At 41.5% G+C, this 19,743-nt stretch overlaps 1 protein-coding gene across 5 annotated transcripts in view; it reads right to left on the reverse strand.

Moving 5' to 3' along the window:
- FGF14 (fibroblast growth factor 14) overlaps positions 1 to 19,743 on the reverse strand; it is a 622,683-nt gene that overhangs the window by 178,205 nt on the left and 424,735 nt on the right. Inside the window, exon 1 of one of the 5 annotated variants that reach the window (XM_082366186.1) lies at positions 3,581 to 8,960. The exons of 3 other annotated variants lie outside the window; for them this stretch is intronic. Coding sequence is in view for 1 of the 2 variants with exons in the window: in XM_082366183.1 (XP_082222309.1) it covers positions 1,759 to 1,951 (193 nt within the window). In the remaining variant the exon portion in view is untranslated. One more of the 5 variants, XM_082366183.1, reaches the window with a different exon arrangement.

Below are 19,743 nucleotides of genomic sequence, written 5' to 3' on the forward strand. Positions count from 1 at the left end.
CTCCTTCATCACCCGATATGACACAGAACATTTATTGTTCATATTTATAAAATAATCTACTGGTTTATATTTAAAGAATATGCACTAAGTTTTAATCATCATTTATATTAAACAGTCCTATCTAGAAGAAAATATGTTTATTTACTTCAAATAGATGGCAACACTGGAGCTCTACCTGGTGAAAATTGTGTTCTAAAAGATGATCAGATGAAATTAGGGGAGAAGCAAATACGTTAAGTCATGATAATGTGACCCTCCATGGGTCAACAATGTTTAAAACAGTTGAGTTGGTCTTATAATACCAAGGTTTGCTGGATCAGTTTCTAGGCTAAAGTGTAAAATTAAAGTCCCTTTTTCCTAATAGCTTCTACACTGGTCTGAAAATATTGTCTCCGAAGTCTTCATCGTGAAGTTCCTTCTTTTATAGCTATATAATTTATCTACCTTAAAAATTCCATTCTGCTTTTCCTCAGATGTTTGCCTTCCTAGCTTGATTCTAAGAGCAAGTAACTCCAATTTCTAACTGTGACAATGAGCGATTAAAAAAAAAAATTTAGTTCTAGTCTTTGTTTAAAGAAGCACTGAAACTTTCGGTCGTAAATCTGCAAATGTGTGGGACACACACACACACACATACACACATTCACATAGATACACACGTACAGCATATGCTTCTCTCACACATCTTTGGAACAACAGGGAACTTAAAATAAATACAGCTGGGCACCAGGAATATAATGTGCTGGGCAAACATATACTCCTATTAACGTAAATATATTCTTCAGTGTTTCCTGCGGGGCCCACTTAGTAATGAAAAGCAAGCAATCCCCATTTCTCCCACAAAACACCCCACATGCTCTCCAAACAACCGCCCCTAGCAACTGGATGTGGAGAGGAGCGGAAAGGAACAAAAGGCGCTGGGCTCCAGCTCAGGAGTGAGTCGCCTTCTCGGACCCTGGCATTTTAAAGGCAGCAACAGAAGGTCATGTTGGGCACTAGCTGTCTCTCAAAAAATATGTATAGTAAGGCAACTATTATAGTCATCCGTGTGTAGTAACTGCTTCTCTTGCCTCACGTAATTCGCGAGTCCTTGAATCGAAACTACCACGTATGAGGGATGTTTGCCAAACCCCCAAGTGGGACTCGTTCTCCGCCCTCTGCGCCCCTCTCCTCACCCCAAGATGCGACCCAAGGGCTTCAGAGTGGCCAGTGCTGCTCGCGAAGCAGCCTTCCGGGAAATCTCCACTGGACTGGCTCTCAGCGCCAACACACCCTCGGCTCACTTCCCTCACCCCAGCCCCTGCTGAGCGCAAGGCGGGGACCAGCCCCTCCGCCGAGGTCCGGGAGCCGAGGGGGCTCCGGGAGACCCGGGAGGCCAGACCCGGAGATTCCGGGCATCTCCAACCGGGCTGGAAGCAGCCGGCGCGACCCCGAGGGGAGCCAAGACCCTCGGAGCAGAAAGAGGTTTTCCCTGGGAGTCGGCCCACATCGGACCCGGAGAGCGAGGGGCGGCGGCGGGAGCGGGCCAGCCTGCCGGCGGGGTGAGTTTCCAGTGGCTACAGGTTGCCTGGGAGCAGATGCCCCGCTCCCGAGGGCGGCAGGCGCTCGGGGCGCTCGGGAGGGAGACTTGTGTTGGGGGGGGGGGCGGGGGGAGGGTGCGAGAGACGGAGGGAGGCAGGGGAGCCCGAAAAGGCCCCACGCGGGCGGGGAGAGGGGAGAGAGCCGAGGGCGCGCCTCCCAACCGGGACCCACACAGACCTTGGCGCCGCAACCTGCGCTTCTTGAGGCCGAAGATGCGCACTTTGGAGAAGATGTCCACCAGGTTGCCGTTGCAGAGCCCGCGGTTCTTGCTGGGGCTGCTCCGCCTCCTGCTGGCCGACGGCCGGTCCCAGTGCTGCTCCCGTGCCTGCCGCTTCTGGCGGATCAAGCCGCTGGCGATGGCCGCGGCCATGGTGGCCCCGGGACCGGGTCCGGAGGAGGGAGGGGCCGAGGGAAGGGAGCTGGGGACACAGGAGCGGGAAGGGCCGGCGAAGAGGGCAGGCCGGAGGGGCCGGGGCCGGGGACTGGGAGCGCTCAGTCCCGCCTGGGACCCATCGCCCTGTCCGCGGAGCGCGGGGCCGGGCCCGCAAATGCGCCCGGGGCGCGGCGGGGCGAACGCCGGGAGCCCGAGGTCGTGCCCGCCGCCGCGGTCGCGTCGGAGCCTGGACTGGGGCCGGGGCCGCGGGCGCCGCCGCTCGCGCCGCCTTCCTGCCCGGCCCGCCTCCCGGGCGGGAGGTAGAGCCGGCCGCCTTCTTCCCGGGCAAGGGATGGAGGGCAGGTGCCGGCCGGGTCCCGCGCGTCGGTCCGCCCAGAGCGCGCTGGGCAGGACTCAGCGCCGGACTCGAGCGGCCCCCCGGCCGGTGCCGCCGCCGCCGCCGCCGCCCGCTCTCGGAGTCCGCCGGTGATCGTCAAGTGCTTTGGAGATCAGCATCTGGAGAGCGCAATCTTCTCCCCGGAGATCTCTAATCAGAGCGCTTCGTTCCCACCCCGCTACACTCCCCTCCCGTCCCCCTCCTATGCCAGTCTTCAGAAGGAAAGAAAAAGGTATATATAATAATGCCTTTTAAAAATATTAATAATACTGTAAAAGAAAGCTAAAACGGATGGCAGGGGGTGGGGTGCTGAGAGGCTGAGCCAGAGCGGGTGGAATTGAAGGAATCATCAGTGCGCTTTTTCTTGGATGAAACTCGCACGTCTCCGAGGCTTCCGAGGCTTAGCGAGGGCTTCTGGATCTTAACGTGCCTCCTGGTCCGCAGGCACTCTCAGCCGTGGTTGGAACGCGAGGTGGATCCCGCCCTCCCCGCTAATCCCTTCAGCTCCAGAGGCTTTCCACCCCGGGAAGGAGGAGGGGGAAGGAGGGCGGTTGGGAGGGAGGAGAGTGTGTCCTGAGGAGGGAGGCGCCTCCACTCCCTGCCTAATCCACCCAAACTTGCTGGACTCTCCCTTCCGCTCCCAGGAAAAGTAGGCTTGTCATTTTGAAACCGTAGCAGACAGAGCAAGAAGGAGGGAAGGAGGGACGAGGGAGGGGGACAAGACGTGGAGAGGTGGTGTGGAAAGACCCCCTTCCCAAATTTGCTCTCTAGCACTTGGAGGAAGAGATGGCAGCAGCTGTAGCTGCTGCAGAACGGCAGCGGGAACGGAATATTGAAGAAGCCACCACAGAATATTAAGGGCGGGCGGGGTGTCACAGTATTCCAGCGACAACAGAAAGCAGCCGGACTGCGGGACACTCCAGTTTGAGCTGCCGTCTTTGGCGTCCCTGGGTAGAAAGCCAGGGAGCAAAGCATGTGAGCTGCGTTTGAAACTCAGATACAACAGCTGCTGCCTCTTCTCCTTGATTTCCTGTCTGTGTCCTGGCAGCATTCTGTCATGGATAACCAAAAATATGAAGGTCCAGGAGGAGGGGAGCAAGTGGAGGGCACCCTAGAAAAGGAGGTTGGGAGAGGAACAATTCGTGCTTGGAAGAATACAGATCTTTGGTTCCTAGGACACACTCCGAGCCACAGAACTATGAGTAGCTTGTGCTCCTATGGCTTCTTACCTTTTCCTCTTCCCTTTAGACTGCTTGCTTATCATTCCAAGAAGGTAAAGAAAAGAAACCCACAAGCTAGACTTCTCGCAATCCAGTGTGAAGAACGGAGGAGAGAAAACTCATCTGATAACTGGTACTTGTAAACAATCACTTTTCTGGTGACCGCTTTAGAGCTGGAAAGAGGAGAGACACACTCGGAAGGCAGCCCTGGGAGCAGTTCTGAACCAACACCCACTTTCTCTTTGCCTCAGGAATAGGCAGTAAAGTACTACAGAGACTTGCAGCCAGGCAAGTGGGAGAAGTTCAGACAAGGGCTGATTACAGGGAGGCTAGACACCTTCTGCTCTAGGGAACTTATCCACAGTCTCTCCAAGGAAGCAATTAGTGCTCAGCTGTTTTTCACTGTATTTACTAATAAGCCTCTCTTGGGGAAGAGAATTTAATCTAAGAGGAGTGTTTAGATTTGGGTCCAACGCAGATATCATTGGCTTTACGATAATGTATATGCTATTTAACATTAAAGAACATACTCTGTAAGCTTATTTTCCCCACCTTACCATGTTTTATCTACATGAAATCTATATATATGTAATAACTACGATTACTAAAAGGAATATGCATGAGTAATTTTCCCAGAAATTTGCAATCCTTAATCTCCTATGAGATAGAAAAAGTGAAGAAAAAAGGGTGTGTTAACTATTTTGTTCCATGTCTACCTTTTTTTTTGTTTTCTGTTTTACATGTCTTTGTTCTTACATGTTTACTAAGTGTATTTAGTATTGCCATGATCTTGCTTTAAAAGGGAAGGACATTTGCAGAGATGGATACATCTAATAAAAGGCTATTCAAGTGTTTCTTTTAAGAAATTCACCGAAGTAAGTCGTATTGAACAGAAGTAGTAGCTACTCCTACCTTCCATTATTGAACAGTGGCTATCTGGACATTTCAGACAGTACAGATTGGAATTTCCGAACGACTTTACAATTAAAGCAAACATATTTACCTAAAGCTAGTAATGAGTTTTTCAAAGAAGCAAAATGTTAAGTATAGTGACCTTTTCAATCTAATACAACTGCCCCAAATTACATAACCTAGTTAGCTGCTTCTTTCTTTTTTTTAATCCTCGTGATATATGTGTGTAGTATAATAATTTGAACAGAGTGAGATTAAGCTGCTTCTTATTATAGCTGTGTTAATTCTTTTCTTTCCAGGCATTTTCTTACAATTCAGGGTTCTCCCCAATTCCTTGGATTGTATAATCCAAGGGGAGGTCGGTTTTTTGTCTCCTTCAGACCCCTCCCTTCAACGCCCAGCTGCGGTTCAGCACCGCGGACAAGGATCCGGCCACAGCCAGGGCGCGCGGAGAGCAAGCAGGTTCCCCCGAGCGTGGGCGCGCTGCTGGCTGCGAGGGGCTCCGATACTCTCTGCCCTTAAAAGCAGCTTTCCGCTGCCCACCCCAAGCCACCCAAGGCGGAAAGGAAATTAATCCTCACGGCTTCCACTGGCATTAATAACCCACCTTGGAGCATGAAGCTTTTCAGCTTTTTGAGAACCAAGAAAGACTCTTTCTTTCCTGATTTATTCCAACCCCTGGCGCAGCGCCTGAAACAGCGGACGACTCAGTCTCAGGGCGTCTACTCAGAGTGTGAATTTCACAAGCCTTAAACGCTTCTATCTTAGGTGGTTTCTGGTTTTAAGGGAGCATGGGGTGGGGGGCAGCACTTGGGCTAATCAAAGTCTTTTAGCTTAATCTCTAGTTTTCCTTTTACCTCCCCAAAACGCTGTTTAGTTGTTTACAGATAGAGGTAAGCGAAAGAAAACGCAAGAGAGCCATCTGCTGTCTTAAGCTGTGATAAAAGTGTAGCAAAAAACCAGGGTGAAAACCGTTCCGGGCGGGTGAACCGAAATCCATACCTTGCTGTAATTCAGAAAATAATGTTACACTCATGAGAACCTCCTCGGTGTCGTTCATTTCACCTTTGAATGCATAAAAACAAACAATATACTACTGACCAGGTAGAGTGGCTCCTGAGCAACCTGTCAGGAGTCTGAACTCTGATTTCAGACAGTCTCGTTCATTTCTGGATTTTGCTCCATCCTGGCTGTATCATGACCTCTAGTGAGTTGCTTCAGTTTCTCTCAGCCTCAATTTCCCCACCTCTAAAACTGAGATGATAATAAAATCTCCTTTTTAATTCTTGTGCAGTTAAATTTAGTAAATGAATGTAAAGATCCTTGTCCAGTGTCTGGTACATCCTCAGTGCTTAAAAATGACAGCTATTATTGTCATGATGTCCCCGATCACTCATTTCTATCTCGGAAATTCTTTTCCAATTTCCATGTCTTTTTCAAGATCAAAAATGTATTCCCATGTATATTTCCTCACCTCTGAACTGGGTACTTGAAAAAGATTTTAAGTAATTAGAAATGTAAAAATTATTTCATTTTGGCAAAAGAAGTCCAAGGTGAAACTTTGGTTCATAATTGACTAAATTTGTGAACTTAGCTCTGTAAGGCTCTTTCCCCACTCACTGAATAGAGATAATAAAAACATTTCCCTCCCTCACAGAGATTAATATGTGTGCCTATGAGAAAACAGTTCTAAAACTGTAAAGTACCACACAAGCATTAGTTCATTGGAAGCTGATTATTCAACTACTTCCCTGTGCTCGCAACGTCTCCAGAAGATGCCATGCTCCCTTTGGCCCCTCTACTTTGCATATGTTGTTCCATCTATCTGGAACACTTTTACTGCCTCTTGCCCACACTCCCCTCGGTAATATAAAACAGTAGCTAAAATCACAATTGGAGTAAAGCAATCATAGGCTTGACTGTGCATCCTTGAGCAATTCATCTAAACCTCTCTAAGTTTCTATTTCCTCTTCTGTAAAATGGTCATAATAATGCAATAAGGTTATTATGAGGATTAAATGAGAACATGTATATAAAACACAGCAGTGCCTGCCAAATAGTGCAAGTTCAATAAATGATAGCTACTGGTAATCATTTAACTCATCACTCAGGTCTTCATTTCTTCAATGACCAAGTCCTACATTGACACTTCTATGAAGATGTCTAGTAGGCATCTCAGGCTTAACATGGCCAAGATTAAACTCTCAGTCTTCTTTCTCAAACCTGCTTTCCAATCTGCCCCATCTCTGGAATGACATCTCCATTCTTCTTGTTCCTCCGGCCCCAAAACTTGGGCATCATACTAATCTCATTTCTTTCTTTAGTACCTCTTATGTAATTCCTCAACAAAATGTATTCACTCTATCTTCAAAATAGATCTACCATATGATCACTTCCCACTGTATGCACTGCTACCTACCACCATGATCTTTTGGACTATTACAATAGCGACCTGACTGGTCCCTTGGGATTCACCCTTGGTCTTCTTTGATGTGCCTTCAACACTGTGACCAAAGTGTCAAAGGTATAAATCAGATTATATTACGCCTCTATTCAAAATCCTACACCTCAGTAAAAACCAAAGTCCTCACAGTGTCTACAAACCATGCTCCATGTGATTTGTATCTCTCATCTACCTTCATTTGTTATCTGACACCATCTCTGCTTCTCTCTCTTCATTCACCAGATGCCTTCCTCAACCTACCTGGCACGTTGCTATGGCAGGACTTCTGTGCTTGCTCTTCCATCTGACTCTCTCACCTCCTGCAAAATCTTTGCTCACTTATTATCATCCCAGTTGAGATCTTCTCTTACAAATCTAGCTAAAATAGCAACCTCCAAACACAGTCAATCCTTCTTCTTTCCCTGATTTAAGGTTCTGCGTAGCAGTCACAACTTTGAAAAATTCTATGTATTTGTATATATGTATTTTAATATGTATCTTATTTATTTGGACTATCTTGCTCTTTTAAAACACAAACCTAAGACATATTTTTGTGTCTCATTTGTTGACTGCCACATATCCAGTTCTTAAAATGGGGCAAGGCAGAGTTGGGGCTTAAAGAATTAAGAAGTTGGATACAAAGACAGCCAAACAGTTAACACCAAATATGAGGAACAGAAAATCTTGCTTAGCCCAGTCTGTCAAGGATAAATTACCCCATGGTGCTTGATCTCTTTAAGAGAAGAAAGAAATCTAAAATTCGATTTGGAATATGCACAATCTCAACCCCATAAATAGGATATACAGAGTCCTCTGGACTTTGCTTGATCATTTAGGCTCAACTTAACATGACATGTAGTTTTTTTTTTTAAACCAAAACATTAGCAAAATATTTAATATGAAAAGTCCATGACAATTCTATATTAGATATTGGGTTGGCCAAAAAGTTCGTTCGGGTTTTGGTACAATGGTACGCGAAATCCGAACAAACTTTTTGGCCAAACCAATATAATCATATATTTATATACGATTTGAAATACCATTTCAATTATTTAAGACCTAAACCTTCAAGTAAGTTAATGTTCCAACAAGAACAATGACATTTATATTTTGGCTTCCTAATACAAGTTGTTCATTATCACAACCTTCCCGAATCACCATTCTATATCCCTAAGACGACACGTAGTTTGAGTTCTGAGTTCCAGCAGTGATTCTTGGGGCTTACTGAAGGTTGCAAGACTGACTTCACTTGGATTGGAGAGGACAATGCTACTGATCTTTGTGACTCATCCCGCCCCCCAATACACATCCTGTTTTCTCCCTTGCTTTCAGGCTGCCAATTGACAACATGCCCCCTTTTCAAATTTGTTACATTGAATCAATCATTGCAAACTAGCTGAACATATCTGATCATCTATAAATACAAAAGTAAATGAAGTCTAAGGGAGGAGAATATATAAACAAGAAACAGCCTTATTGATACTGATTTCATTATTTAAAGAGCCTTTTCCCCTTGCCTTCTGCATTTTGTTATATTCTAGTTTATTTTATTGAGTAGGTTGCTTAAATTCCAAATATGTAAGTTTTTGTTTGGTTTACTAAAAACAAGTACATTATTTCAACTTCAAATAAACAAACTCTAAAGAACATATTTTGTGACACTGATGTCATTATTAAATGTTAACACTTCTTATTTTCACAAAGTAACAGTCTACCTATTTTTCTTCATATATGTCATTGCCACAGCCATTATTTCAATGTAACCAAATTCATCGGATCTAAGAAACCATTGACTTTAAGATGCATCAGTTAGCTACAAAGGAAAAAAACCATTTTGTTCAACTATGTCACATCATAGATTACAAGATGTATATCAATTTCAGAGATATTTATAAAAAAAAAAACCTTTGCATCTTAGAATCAACGAAATGGGGTATAATGGGACTATGTAAGTCTATAAGTGGGACTGTACCCTTATTAACCCTGTCATGTTCTGTATTTTGCTTAGACATCATACATCTTTTGGTTAAAATAGATTTTTTTTTTTTTTTTTTTTTAAATAGATTTTAAGTGCTTGAGAGAAACTGTTCTGAAATATCTTTAGTTTCATTATTATTGTTGCTGTTGTTTTAATTCTTTTATCTCCCTGTGAGTCTGAATTGGAAGGATAGATAGGGTGGAAACAAATATTCCTCAAATATTTCCTGCTTACTTATTTGATCATCTCCACACAATAAGCGACTCACTCCATTTTGTCACATGGTTCCCTTTGTGAGTCAATCACTTTTGAACACTTAAAATTAAGGATGAAATATGAAGGCCCAACATTTTTTCACAAATAAGTTATCATAAATTAATTTGGGATGAGCTTGAGTAGGGTTAAAAAGGATATATTGGCATTTATGTTTTCATCCTTTGTTCTGGATTAAATGGGTTTTATTTGAAAATGTTATGAGGTAATTCTGAGAATTTAGTCAATATTGATGACCCTTTTCATTTTTTAGTCATTTGGAAGAACACCAAAAAGTAATGTTAAGATGCACTTGGGACAAATTTTCAGGTAGTTAATTAAGAATGAATGTGTATCCCTTCCTTATAATTCAAGTTCAAAACCTTATTTTATTTTTTCTGTGATAGTATTATTGACCTTTATTTTAGATTCAAAGGATAATCGAAATGAATGTTAAAGTGTTTTAAGTTAGATTTTTCAAGAAGTAATTGATTGCATTAATGTTATAACAGTCTTGTTGATTAATTTTGCTGGATATATTTATTTCTCATAGGGAACAGATTTCCATCTATTAAAAAAAAACCTGGAAGGAATTTTATTGTCACTTAATATTTTGATTCAATAAAGAAAAAGTGGAAACTATTGGTATCAAAAACTTGTGAACATTCTTACCTATAGAAGCAATACCAGATTGGTATAAGCAGATGGCTTCGCTTTACAAATCTAGTGTATTTTTAAAATCTGACTAATATGTTGGAAAAATACTCTCAGCGGTTTCCAGCCTGCTTTATTAAAGTGAACCCAAAATGTGCATAGCATTCATTTCAGAGTTGTGAGCATTGACTTATCTTTCCTCACTCTACATGAGTTGTGGGAGATGATAATAACATCGATTTAACGATATATCAGTGAATCGGGTTTTTAAAAAGAATACTGAATATATGTGTCGATGGACACTTAGGTTGCTTCCATGTCCTGGCTATTGTAAATAGAGCTGCAATGAACATATATACAATGGAATATGACTCAGCCATAAAAAGAAACGAAATTGAGCTATCTGTAGTGAGGTGGATGGACCTAGAGACTGTCATACAGACTGAAGTAAGTCAGAAAGAGAAAAATAAATACCGTATGCTAACACACATATATGGAATCTAAAAAAAAAAAAAAAGGGTTCTGAAGAACTTAGGGGCAGGACAGGAATAAAGACTCAGATGTAGAGAATGGACATGAGGACATGGTGAGGGGGAAGGGTAAGCTGGGACAAAGTGAGATAGTGGCATGGACTTATATATACACTACCAAATGTAAAATAGATAGCTAGTGGGAAGCAGCTGCATAGCACAGGGAGATCAGCTCGGTGCTTTGTGACCATCTAGAGGGGTGGGGTAGGGAGGGTGGGAGGGAGATGCAAGAGGGAGGAGATATGGGGATATATGTATAGGTATAGCTGATTCACTTTGCTATAAAGCAGAAACTAACACACCACTGTAAAGCAATTATACTCCAATGAAGATGTTAAAAAATATTGAATACTTCAACAGAAAAAAATTATTCAATTTTCAAAAAAATGAGAAATGAGCTTTCATTTATATTCTCAGTACAAAGATTCTGTGTGCACTTATATTCTTATCTGTATTTAACATTGTAACCAATTTATATTCAATGATTACTAGAATGGTCACTTTCATAGCAATTAAAGGTTCTAGGTTAATTATGTTCTTTGTATGTAGTATAAATGGGCTAAACACATATATGAACATGTACACCCATGCACATATGCACACACATACACATATGCATGTGCCAAAACACATAACTAAATTCATAACTCTGGTAAAGATAATTGTAAAGCATTAGTGATTTCCAAAGAAAAGTGACTTGCAAACTCCCAATTCAAGAATCTTAGAAAACTATTTTCATTACCACCCTAAGAATGTAGACAATATCTACCTAAATTCACTTTTGAAATTTTTCTCAATAATAGTTCAATGGAAATTAAGAATAAATTAGAGTATAGGTTTTAGTCATAATTCTTTGAACACAAACTGAGACTATGTCTCTCTCAATTTATAAAGCACCTAAATAATATTTGTATAATAGTCTGTGAAGAACTTTTACATGTATTGAAGTGGGTGTTATGATTTCCATTTAAGATAAATGTTAGGTCCCAGAGCTGTTAAATGATTCTTATGTTTACAATGCTAGAAAGTGGAAGAAACAGATCTTAAGTACATCCTTTTTCTACCAAGCTATCTCCATCCAGCTATTTAAAATTTGACTAACCTGTCACAGCACCAACTCTAGGATGGAGACTCTCACATGGGATTCGAGGACTCTCAGCAGTTTCATGGATGGATTTAGGATTATCTGTGATTCTCCCTGACATTTGTACTAAAGGAGAAAATCGGGTGAATGTGCATTTTTATGCAACCTGGGTTCACAGTTTTCCTCCAATTCTCAAAGTGACCTGTTTCCAAAGCAAGAATAAGAATCACAACTGTAGAGGGAGGGAAAGAAGGAACACACAACACCCAGTACTACATTTCTGATTATAAAAGTTAATACATACTCATTAAGAAGAAGTTGGAATATAAAAATAAATGATAAATAAAATCACCTCTAATCTTGACATTAAACGTTTTGGTGTATGTCTTCTGGTTAAAAAAAATCATTACATGAAAATTTGCTCTCATATTTTTGGCACACTTTAGTGACTAAGAAACACAACGGAGGTAAAAGCCAGTGTATCATTCATACACTTTAGCTACATGAAGTCCATCAGAAACTACTATATTCTACATTCTATATTCTCTAAAAGCTCTTTACAACTCAAAGATTACTTCCTTCTAAGTCATGCTCTAAGTGTTCTAACCTCTGGGACCAATGCTTGCTTTAGTTTTCAGAGTTTTAGGAAGTCTAGCTAAATAACTTAAGCCTTAAGGTTCCGAAAAAAATTGCTATTTATCTCCTTCTAATCTGGGAATCTACTTCTAAAAACTGCATGTGAAAGTAATTTCCAAAGTGCAATGCACTTAAGAAATGTTATCATTATAAATTGATGCCATTTTGCGGGTTCAGCAGAACCTAGCTCCTACTTTGTACTTAAGAACTAAACAATTATATCCTTAAATTGATGCCCTGAGTCCTCAGTAACCTACAATATGTTTCTTATTGCTTCTGTGACAATTTGCCACAAATTTAGTTGCTTAAAAACAATACATTTATTCTCCCGCAGTTCTGGACGTAAGAAGTCCCAAGTCAGTTTCACTGGGTTTTGGTCAAGATATCTACAGAGCTGGTTCCTTCTGGAAATGCTGAGGAAAGAATCTGCTTGTTTTTTTAATCTCCTAGAGGTCAACTTCATTCTATGGCTCAGGGTCCTTTCCTTGTGTCATTCCAACCTCTTGCTTCTCTTGTCACATCTACTACTACTGATTTTGCCCCCATTCTGCCCCCCTCTTCTAAGGGCCCTAGTGATGACATTGGGCTCACCCAGATAACCCAGGATCATCTCCCAGCTCAAGATCTTTCATTTAATCACATCTGCCAAGTCCCTTTTACCATCTAAACATGCAGTTGCAGGACTAGGGATTAGGACTTGGACATCTTTTGGCGGGGGGCAGTGGGGACAGCTATTATTCAGTCTACCAAGCCTACCCTCTATCTAAATAAAGCACATGAAAATAGAGCCCCGCCTAGCATTTGATAATCACCACCCCCAACCCCAAGAGCATGGACAAGGTAACTGCTCCAGAATGCCAGTTTTTAAATGAGAGTACTGTTTCCTACAAAATATAATTCTTTTTAATAACAGCTGTTTACTTGACTGAACCTGACTAGTGCCTGCTTCTGCACCCCCGTTGCTTTACTCCCTGCTCTCAATGATGTCTTGTTATTGGCTGGGACTCTCTGATACCACCTGCTTACCTGAATTTCTTATGACTTTAATTATTGCATCTCTCAGAAAAAAAAAAAAAAACAGTACAGCAATTTGCAGACGTTGTGGAAACAGAACCATTTTGTTCCCCTGTGGGTTGTGAGGATGCATTTTCTGAGTCACACATAAATCCATGAAGAATTTAATTCCTTGAGTTTATAACATGCCTTTCATGAGATTTAGGGCCATAGAATTGAGCTGAATAAAACTAAAGCTAGACATGTGATGCTCTACAAGATGAGATTTAGGGCCTGAGGCTATCACCAAATGAAGGAAATAGATTCAGAAAGTCTTGTTTTCCCCATTCCATTTTCGTTTTTATTTAGCTCTAGGGGTAGTAGGTAATTGCTGTTTCCTTTCAGAAATTTAGACTAGCTCCTTAGGTAAGAATTTGCCTTCACTCTAGATTTGACACTGACTACAAATGAAAGGTATCACTGAAGTTAAAGATTTTTTTAAAGGAATCAGAAATATTTTTCAGTGAGTTTGATATGGACAGAGGGATAGAAAGGAGGAACCTCAGAAACAAAGAATCATTTCAGGCAGAACGTCATGGAGAGTTTTAAATAAACAAATTCTGTGGCCCTGGTCTCTAAATGTCTCTTTGCTCACTCCTTTGGCCCTTTTTCCCTTTTTATGTTGTCACTCTCTATACCTTCCTCTGAGTCCCTACAGAGGTTTGAAACTGGTTTCTAGAGATGAGAGTATCCAATGGTTGCAAGAAGTCTTTGGCTGTGAGTCTGGAATAGCAGCTATTCTACTTTGCAGGCAAATATATATAATTTGAAACACCGAGACATAACAGTAAATGAGTCTCTTCCCAATGAACAGGGATAAAGGGTCCAAGCAGAATTATTCTTCCCCCAGATACCTAACTGGTGCAGCCACCTGGGCTGAGGAGGAGAGAGCCCCGGTCACGCTCGTAGACCTGTGCGCACCTCCGCATAAAATGGGCTTAGTGATCTTCTCCAGGGATTTAGTTCTAGCACGACAAGTCTCAGATTAGTTTATGTCAGGGAATTCTGACTACAAACAGGAGACAGCAATTCAACATGTCTTTATAGGACGAAGATTTGATTTTAGCTCTTGGTGCCCTGCTACAAGAGCCGGAGCAGATACTCAAGCGTGCGTTCTACTTTTCAGGTTACTTAGGCAGATAAACCAGGCGTCCTAATTCCCGGACCTTTATTGTAACTTCTTTACGTGCCCTCTGAAGGGGCACTCTACCCTCCGCCTCAGTAAATGCATTCCCACCAACTCCCAGCCTCTCAAGCTTCCGGGGATGATCTCTTTGCTTCCCAAACACTCCCAGCCGCCCCAGTGCAGGGCTCCAGACCTGAGGGCTCGCCTTCCCAGGGCCTGGTACATGCGGACACTTCCCAGCTACTCACTCAGTGATTGGGGAAGGAAGGAAGAGAGTAAGAAAGGAAGACCCTTGGGTTCTGGACTTCTGGTCTCTTTAATTCTCCATCCAACAGTAAAACACACCTGCCCTCGGGTCCCATTTCCAGCCCCCATTTCCTTTCTCATCCCTGGTAACACTGTAACTTTTCAAAAGACTTGAAAAAAAAAAACCCAAAAAACCAGCACCTTCTCTGAAAGAAGCTATTCTCATGCTTGAAGCACTAAAAGAGGTCAAAGGGGCAGAGGTTTGTGGAGGTCTTCGGAACCCCCGGATTTTCTGCTAATCCCAATAAACAGAGAAAATCACTAATAGGCGCATCAGAATCATATCTTATTCCTCAATTCCAATCATTTCTAGATTTGAACTGAAATCTTAATTTGTTATTATATCATTATTCCCTACCTTTAAAAGTTAGAACGAGAAGTAATCTTAGAGATGATCTAGTCTAATAACCGCATTTTACTGAGCAATAAACTCAACCCCAAGGAGGTTAATTAATTTACTTAAGTTAATTACAGTAAGTCCCCAGCATACAAAACGAGTTCCATTCCGAGAGTGTGTTCATAAGTCCAATTTGTTTGTAAGTCCAACAAAGTTAGCCTAGGTACCCAACTACCACCATCGGCTATACAGTGCTGTACTGTAATAGGTTTATAATACTTTTCACACAAATAATACATAAAAAAACAAACACACAAAAAAAGAAAACATTTTTAATCTTACAGTACAGTACCTTGAAAAGTACACTAGTACAGTACAACAGCTGGCATACAGGGGCTGGCATGGAGTGAACAGGCAAGAAGAGTTCCTGACTGGAGGAGGGAGAGGAGGTGGGAGATGGTAGAACCAAAGGATCGTCAGCAATAGGAGACGGAGGGCAAGCTGCAGTTTCACTCACGCCTGACGCTGATGGCACAGGTGCTGGTTCCTTGCTGGAACCAGATGCACGTTCGCATCTTTGAAAGTTCTCAGCTTGAAGGTTTGTATGTCAGGGAATTACTGTAATAAGCTAACTGGAAGCAGCTCCAGGCCTGGATTCCGAGTCTCCTGATGTCAGGTGCAATGACCTGTCCATTGCACCTCTTACTTCTCAGAAAAGCTTGGCTACACTGGAGAAGACTGCCCATTATACGGTCCCCAGACAATTCTGGAACACAAATCTCCTCTCTCCTTTCTTGTTAAGTACATCCCATTTTTTTTTTTTTTTTGCAGATACACCCGCTATTCTTAAAGAACCCGAGTTGTCTACGAATTACTTCATCTGATTTGCAGAATGGACCCCCTTCGGTCAATACTTTCATAAAAAGATAGTGTTCATAAAGGCATATGTCTTAAGTGACATAATCAGCCTCCATTCATCCATCCATCCATTCATTCAGTCAATTAACAAATCTATGGGGCACTAACTCTCCATCACTACGCTTGACCCAGTATTCAGACAGAAATAAAAAGCGATTCTACCCTCAAGCAGCTCAGACTATAGGGGAAGATGGCTTCATACACAAGTGGGACTGAGTGCTAGAGATTCAGAGCGTAAAGCCTGCACAAGAGGAGTGGGAAGAGGAGCCAGCCTACCTGGTGTGGGTCAGAAAGGGTCTCCTGGAAATAGTAACGCAGCAAGCTGAGATTTAAATAAATGAATGAATGAATAAATAAATAAATAAATAAATAAAAGATAGCAGGTGTTCTACCAGGTACACGAGAGGGGCTTGGGGATTCCAGAGGGAAAGTGTCAAGTGAGAGAAACGCCAAGTTAAGACACAGCTTCACATGTGAAGTTAAGTGAAAACCGTTTCATACACCAACAGTGCCCAATCTGTGTTGGAGGGAAGGGTACAAAGAGCCTTAGCTGGTGACCATATTAGGAGTTACTGGGGGAAATTTGCACCAGCACTAGAACCAGCTGAGCATATAAATATTATGTAAGGATACACAGAGTAATGTATTTCCATGTATGTTTGCAATATGATCCACTTACTAAACTGAGTATTTTCATGTCATGTCACAATTCTCATGCTGTCCTTTATCCACACTTTTCTATCAACCTGAGAGCCAGGGTCATTGGAGCTAAATTGTACACAAAACAGTATCTCTGTGACATATGTCATTAAACATATGTATATACACATAAAATAGACTGAAGGGCAGTATTAACAGCATTTATCCGTGGGTGGTGGGTTATAGCTGTTTATATTTTTTATTCTTTGTACTTTTCCCCCAATTTTTCCCAAGGAGCTTGTGCTAACTTCATAACCGTAAAAGGTTGCCTTTTTAAAAACAGAGATATTGATTTAGAAGAAATAGGAGGACAACACATATGCAAAGGAGAAAGTCTTTACGTTTAGCTGTGGATATCATTAGCTGATTAGATTGTTCTTTCTTCTAAATTGCAATTAATTTTATTACTCCTTTTAAGGTGAGAACATATTCTATTTATATGGTATCAGAAGGCTTGTGTTTAGAATTCTTAAACATCAAAATCTTTCCCTTTCCCCTTCTGCTTTCAGAGATATAAAATTTTACTGTTCCAATAAGATCACTCTAAAAACACAAACAAAACAACAAAAAGAGTAACATCATTTTCCTTGAAAAATCAAGTTGCAATCTTTAAGACAACCTTCAATATAGATTTTTAGGATATGAGGAATATAATTCAGGGTTGATAGTGTTTACAAGGTCTGGTGTCATAAAGAGCAAAAGTAATTTCCTGCAGTAAAGTATTGCTCTTTTTATGGCCATTCCTTGGCTCCTAGATAAACAGACCCAATTTTAATTATAACACACTTATGCCCCATATCCCAGTATTAATGCTGTACTGATAAACACAGAAGTGCAACTCTGTCATTGGAAGACCCTCATCATGCTCTCTCTGTATGGTTCTACGATCATTCAGTCATGTTCTTTTTACCTTAGAGGGTCTTAGTTACTTGCAAAGTTTTCTCCATCAACTTTCCTGGCTAGATGTTATCAACAGTTCAACCTCACCTTCCTCACAGAGGTAAATTATTTTACACTGTAACAGTCCTTGACAATTCAGTCTAGATTAAAACACACACACACACACACACACACACAGAGTTAAATAAATATTGCTAAACCCTCTGGGTCTGTCAAGGAAATAAAAATTTCTTCCACACAGAGTTCCAGAGACTAGTTTGTTAAATTCACATTTACTCTTCTGCTCAGCATTTCCATCAAAGAGGCTTCAAATCATCTAGTCCTGTTTTATTCTAGCGACACCATTCAGGGGATGCCTGATTTCCACTGGCACCCTCCATGGACTGAGGACACAACAGATCCAATGTCACCCTCTCCTTTCCAGATGGCTTGAAATTTAGAAGGTCCTCCCCAGTATTGGGCCTGAAGCCTGATTTTGTACTGCTCACTGGAACAAAACATGTTTCCCTCTTCCACATGACCATCTTTAAGTGTTTTATTACAGAACACTATTGATTTCTGTCCCTCTAGCTTTCATACCTTTAAATGACATTGACCCACCCATGAGAGCTGTCACCAAGGTCATACAAAACCTAAAGGTTTCTTCTGCTTGTCTATTGACTTTTTCTGCTTGTCTCTCGAACTCAAGTGAACCCTTCCACTCTCGCCTCTCTGCTTCCCTGCCCGTGGCTTCCTAAGTCCTTACGTCCACCCTCGCATTGTCTCAGTGCCAAGTCTTAACACCCATGTTTTCTCTAGACCTTTCACTGACACTTCAATTAGTAGTTTACACTCACTGTCCTTGCCATTTCTTCCAAGGATACATTTTGATGTTCTCTTTAGTTGCAAGCACTAAGACTTCAAAATGAGGCTGCATTTATCTTAATTCTCTTAAAACCTCTCCCAGAGAGATTTTCAGCTTCACTGAGTCAGGGACCTTGTCTGCTTTGCTCGCTCCTCATGCCTGATGCTCCCAGAGCCTGGCATCGTGTCGGGCCTCAGAAATGATTCAGTGACAGTAGGTGCATGGCTTTGGAAGGTGGATTTCCTCTGGGTAAGCTGGACAGGGTGCTGATGGCCATGTTAAACCTTCAGATCAGAGCTGCACACTGCAGAGACAAGTAGGGTCGAGGTCTCAGTACCCTTCACTGTGCCGAGGGTCTGAAGAACAAGGTTGACCCAGCTTGGACTTGCCTTTAGCACCTCATGTCTTCCTCACGTCGTTTCCTACATAAATTAGTTTATTATTTTAACCCAGTGGAACTCCATAGCTGCTGCTCACGGGAATCACATAAGAAACCTAAAAAAAAGGATCTTCGGGGGTAGGTGGGTCCTAAGTATATAGAGAACCTTCTCTAAAAGCTCTCCAAGATCCATTTCAAATACTACGATATTATGTAAATGATCAGAACATTCCATTAAAATTAAGCGTATATCTTTCCAAGATTTTCTGGAAGCTTATTCTTTCTTTCATGTGCTGATCTGTAGCATTGCTCTGCAATTTTTCTCATATGGAAAAAAAAGTCCTTTAATGGAAGACAGTCTGGCCCATTGGAAAAGAGGCAGGTTCTTTTTCTGATTTTTAAAAAAGGAAACCATAAATACATAAATAAGCAATATCATCACAGAATTTCATAGGATGGTTCTGGGCAAACTTTGGTTCTTGGATCTCTTGTAACTGCCGGCTGAATTGAAATATGTTACAGGCAAGTTTTCTAAAATGAAGGAGCTTTTTTGTTTTGTTTTGTTTTTATAATTGAAGTTAATTGTCAATCAGTTGCACTTACTTTTGCTAAGCTTCTCTTTTTTTTTAATTATAGCAAATTAAATTAAAAAAAATAAAGTACCTAAGAAGAATTCTGAGGGCAAGAATCAGGTTCTAAAATTCTAGTCAAAACATTTTTCCTCAGTGTTTAACATAGGGGACAAATTTAGAGGGAAGAGAAAACCGTAATTACATGATTTTGAGATCAGTTTTGGTGAGGTGGACAAAAGAAGCAGAGAGAAAGATGGAACAGCTAACCAGTTATCATAACACCCTGAAGCCCTGTTTCCTCTCTTTTGTTTCTTTTTCCTTTTAAATCCTTTTTAGCCTTAATTTTTCACTGTATCCATCTCCATCTCCTTTAATTGATCATAACATGGAAATGACTAAATTATCATTAATAACATTGGTGATATTTTATATATTTTCTTCTTATTATTTTAAAGGCCAAGTTATTTTTATCCCTCAAAACATGTTCAAACAGATACATTAAAACTAACCAAAATTACTGATGCCCTTTTCCCGTAAAACACAATTTGT

This window comes from Balaenoptera borealis (assembly GCF_965194805.1).
Source record: "Balaenoptera borealis genome assembly, chromosome: 18".
NCBI classification, from domain to species: domain Eukaryota; kingdom Metazoa; phylum Chordata; class Mammalia; order Artiodactyla; family Balaenopteridae; genus Balaenoptera; species Balaenoptera borealis.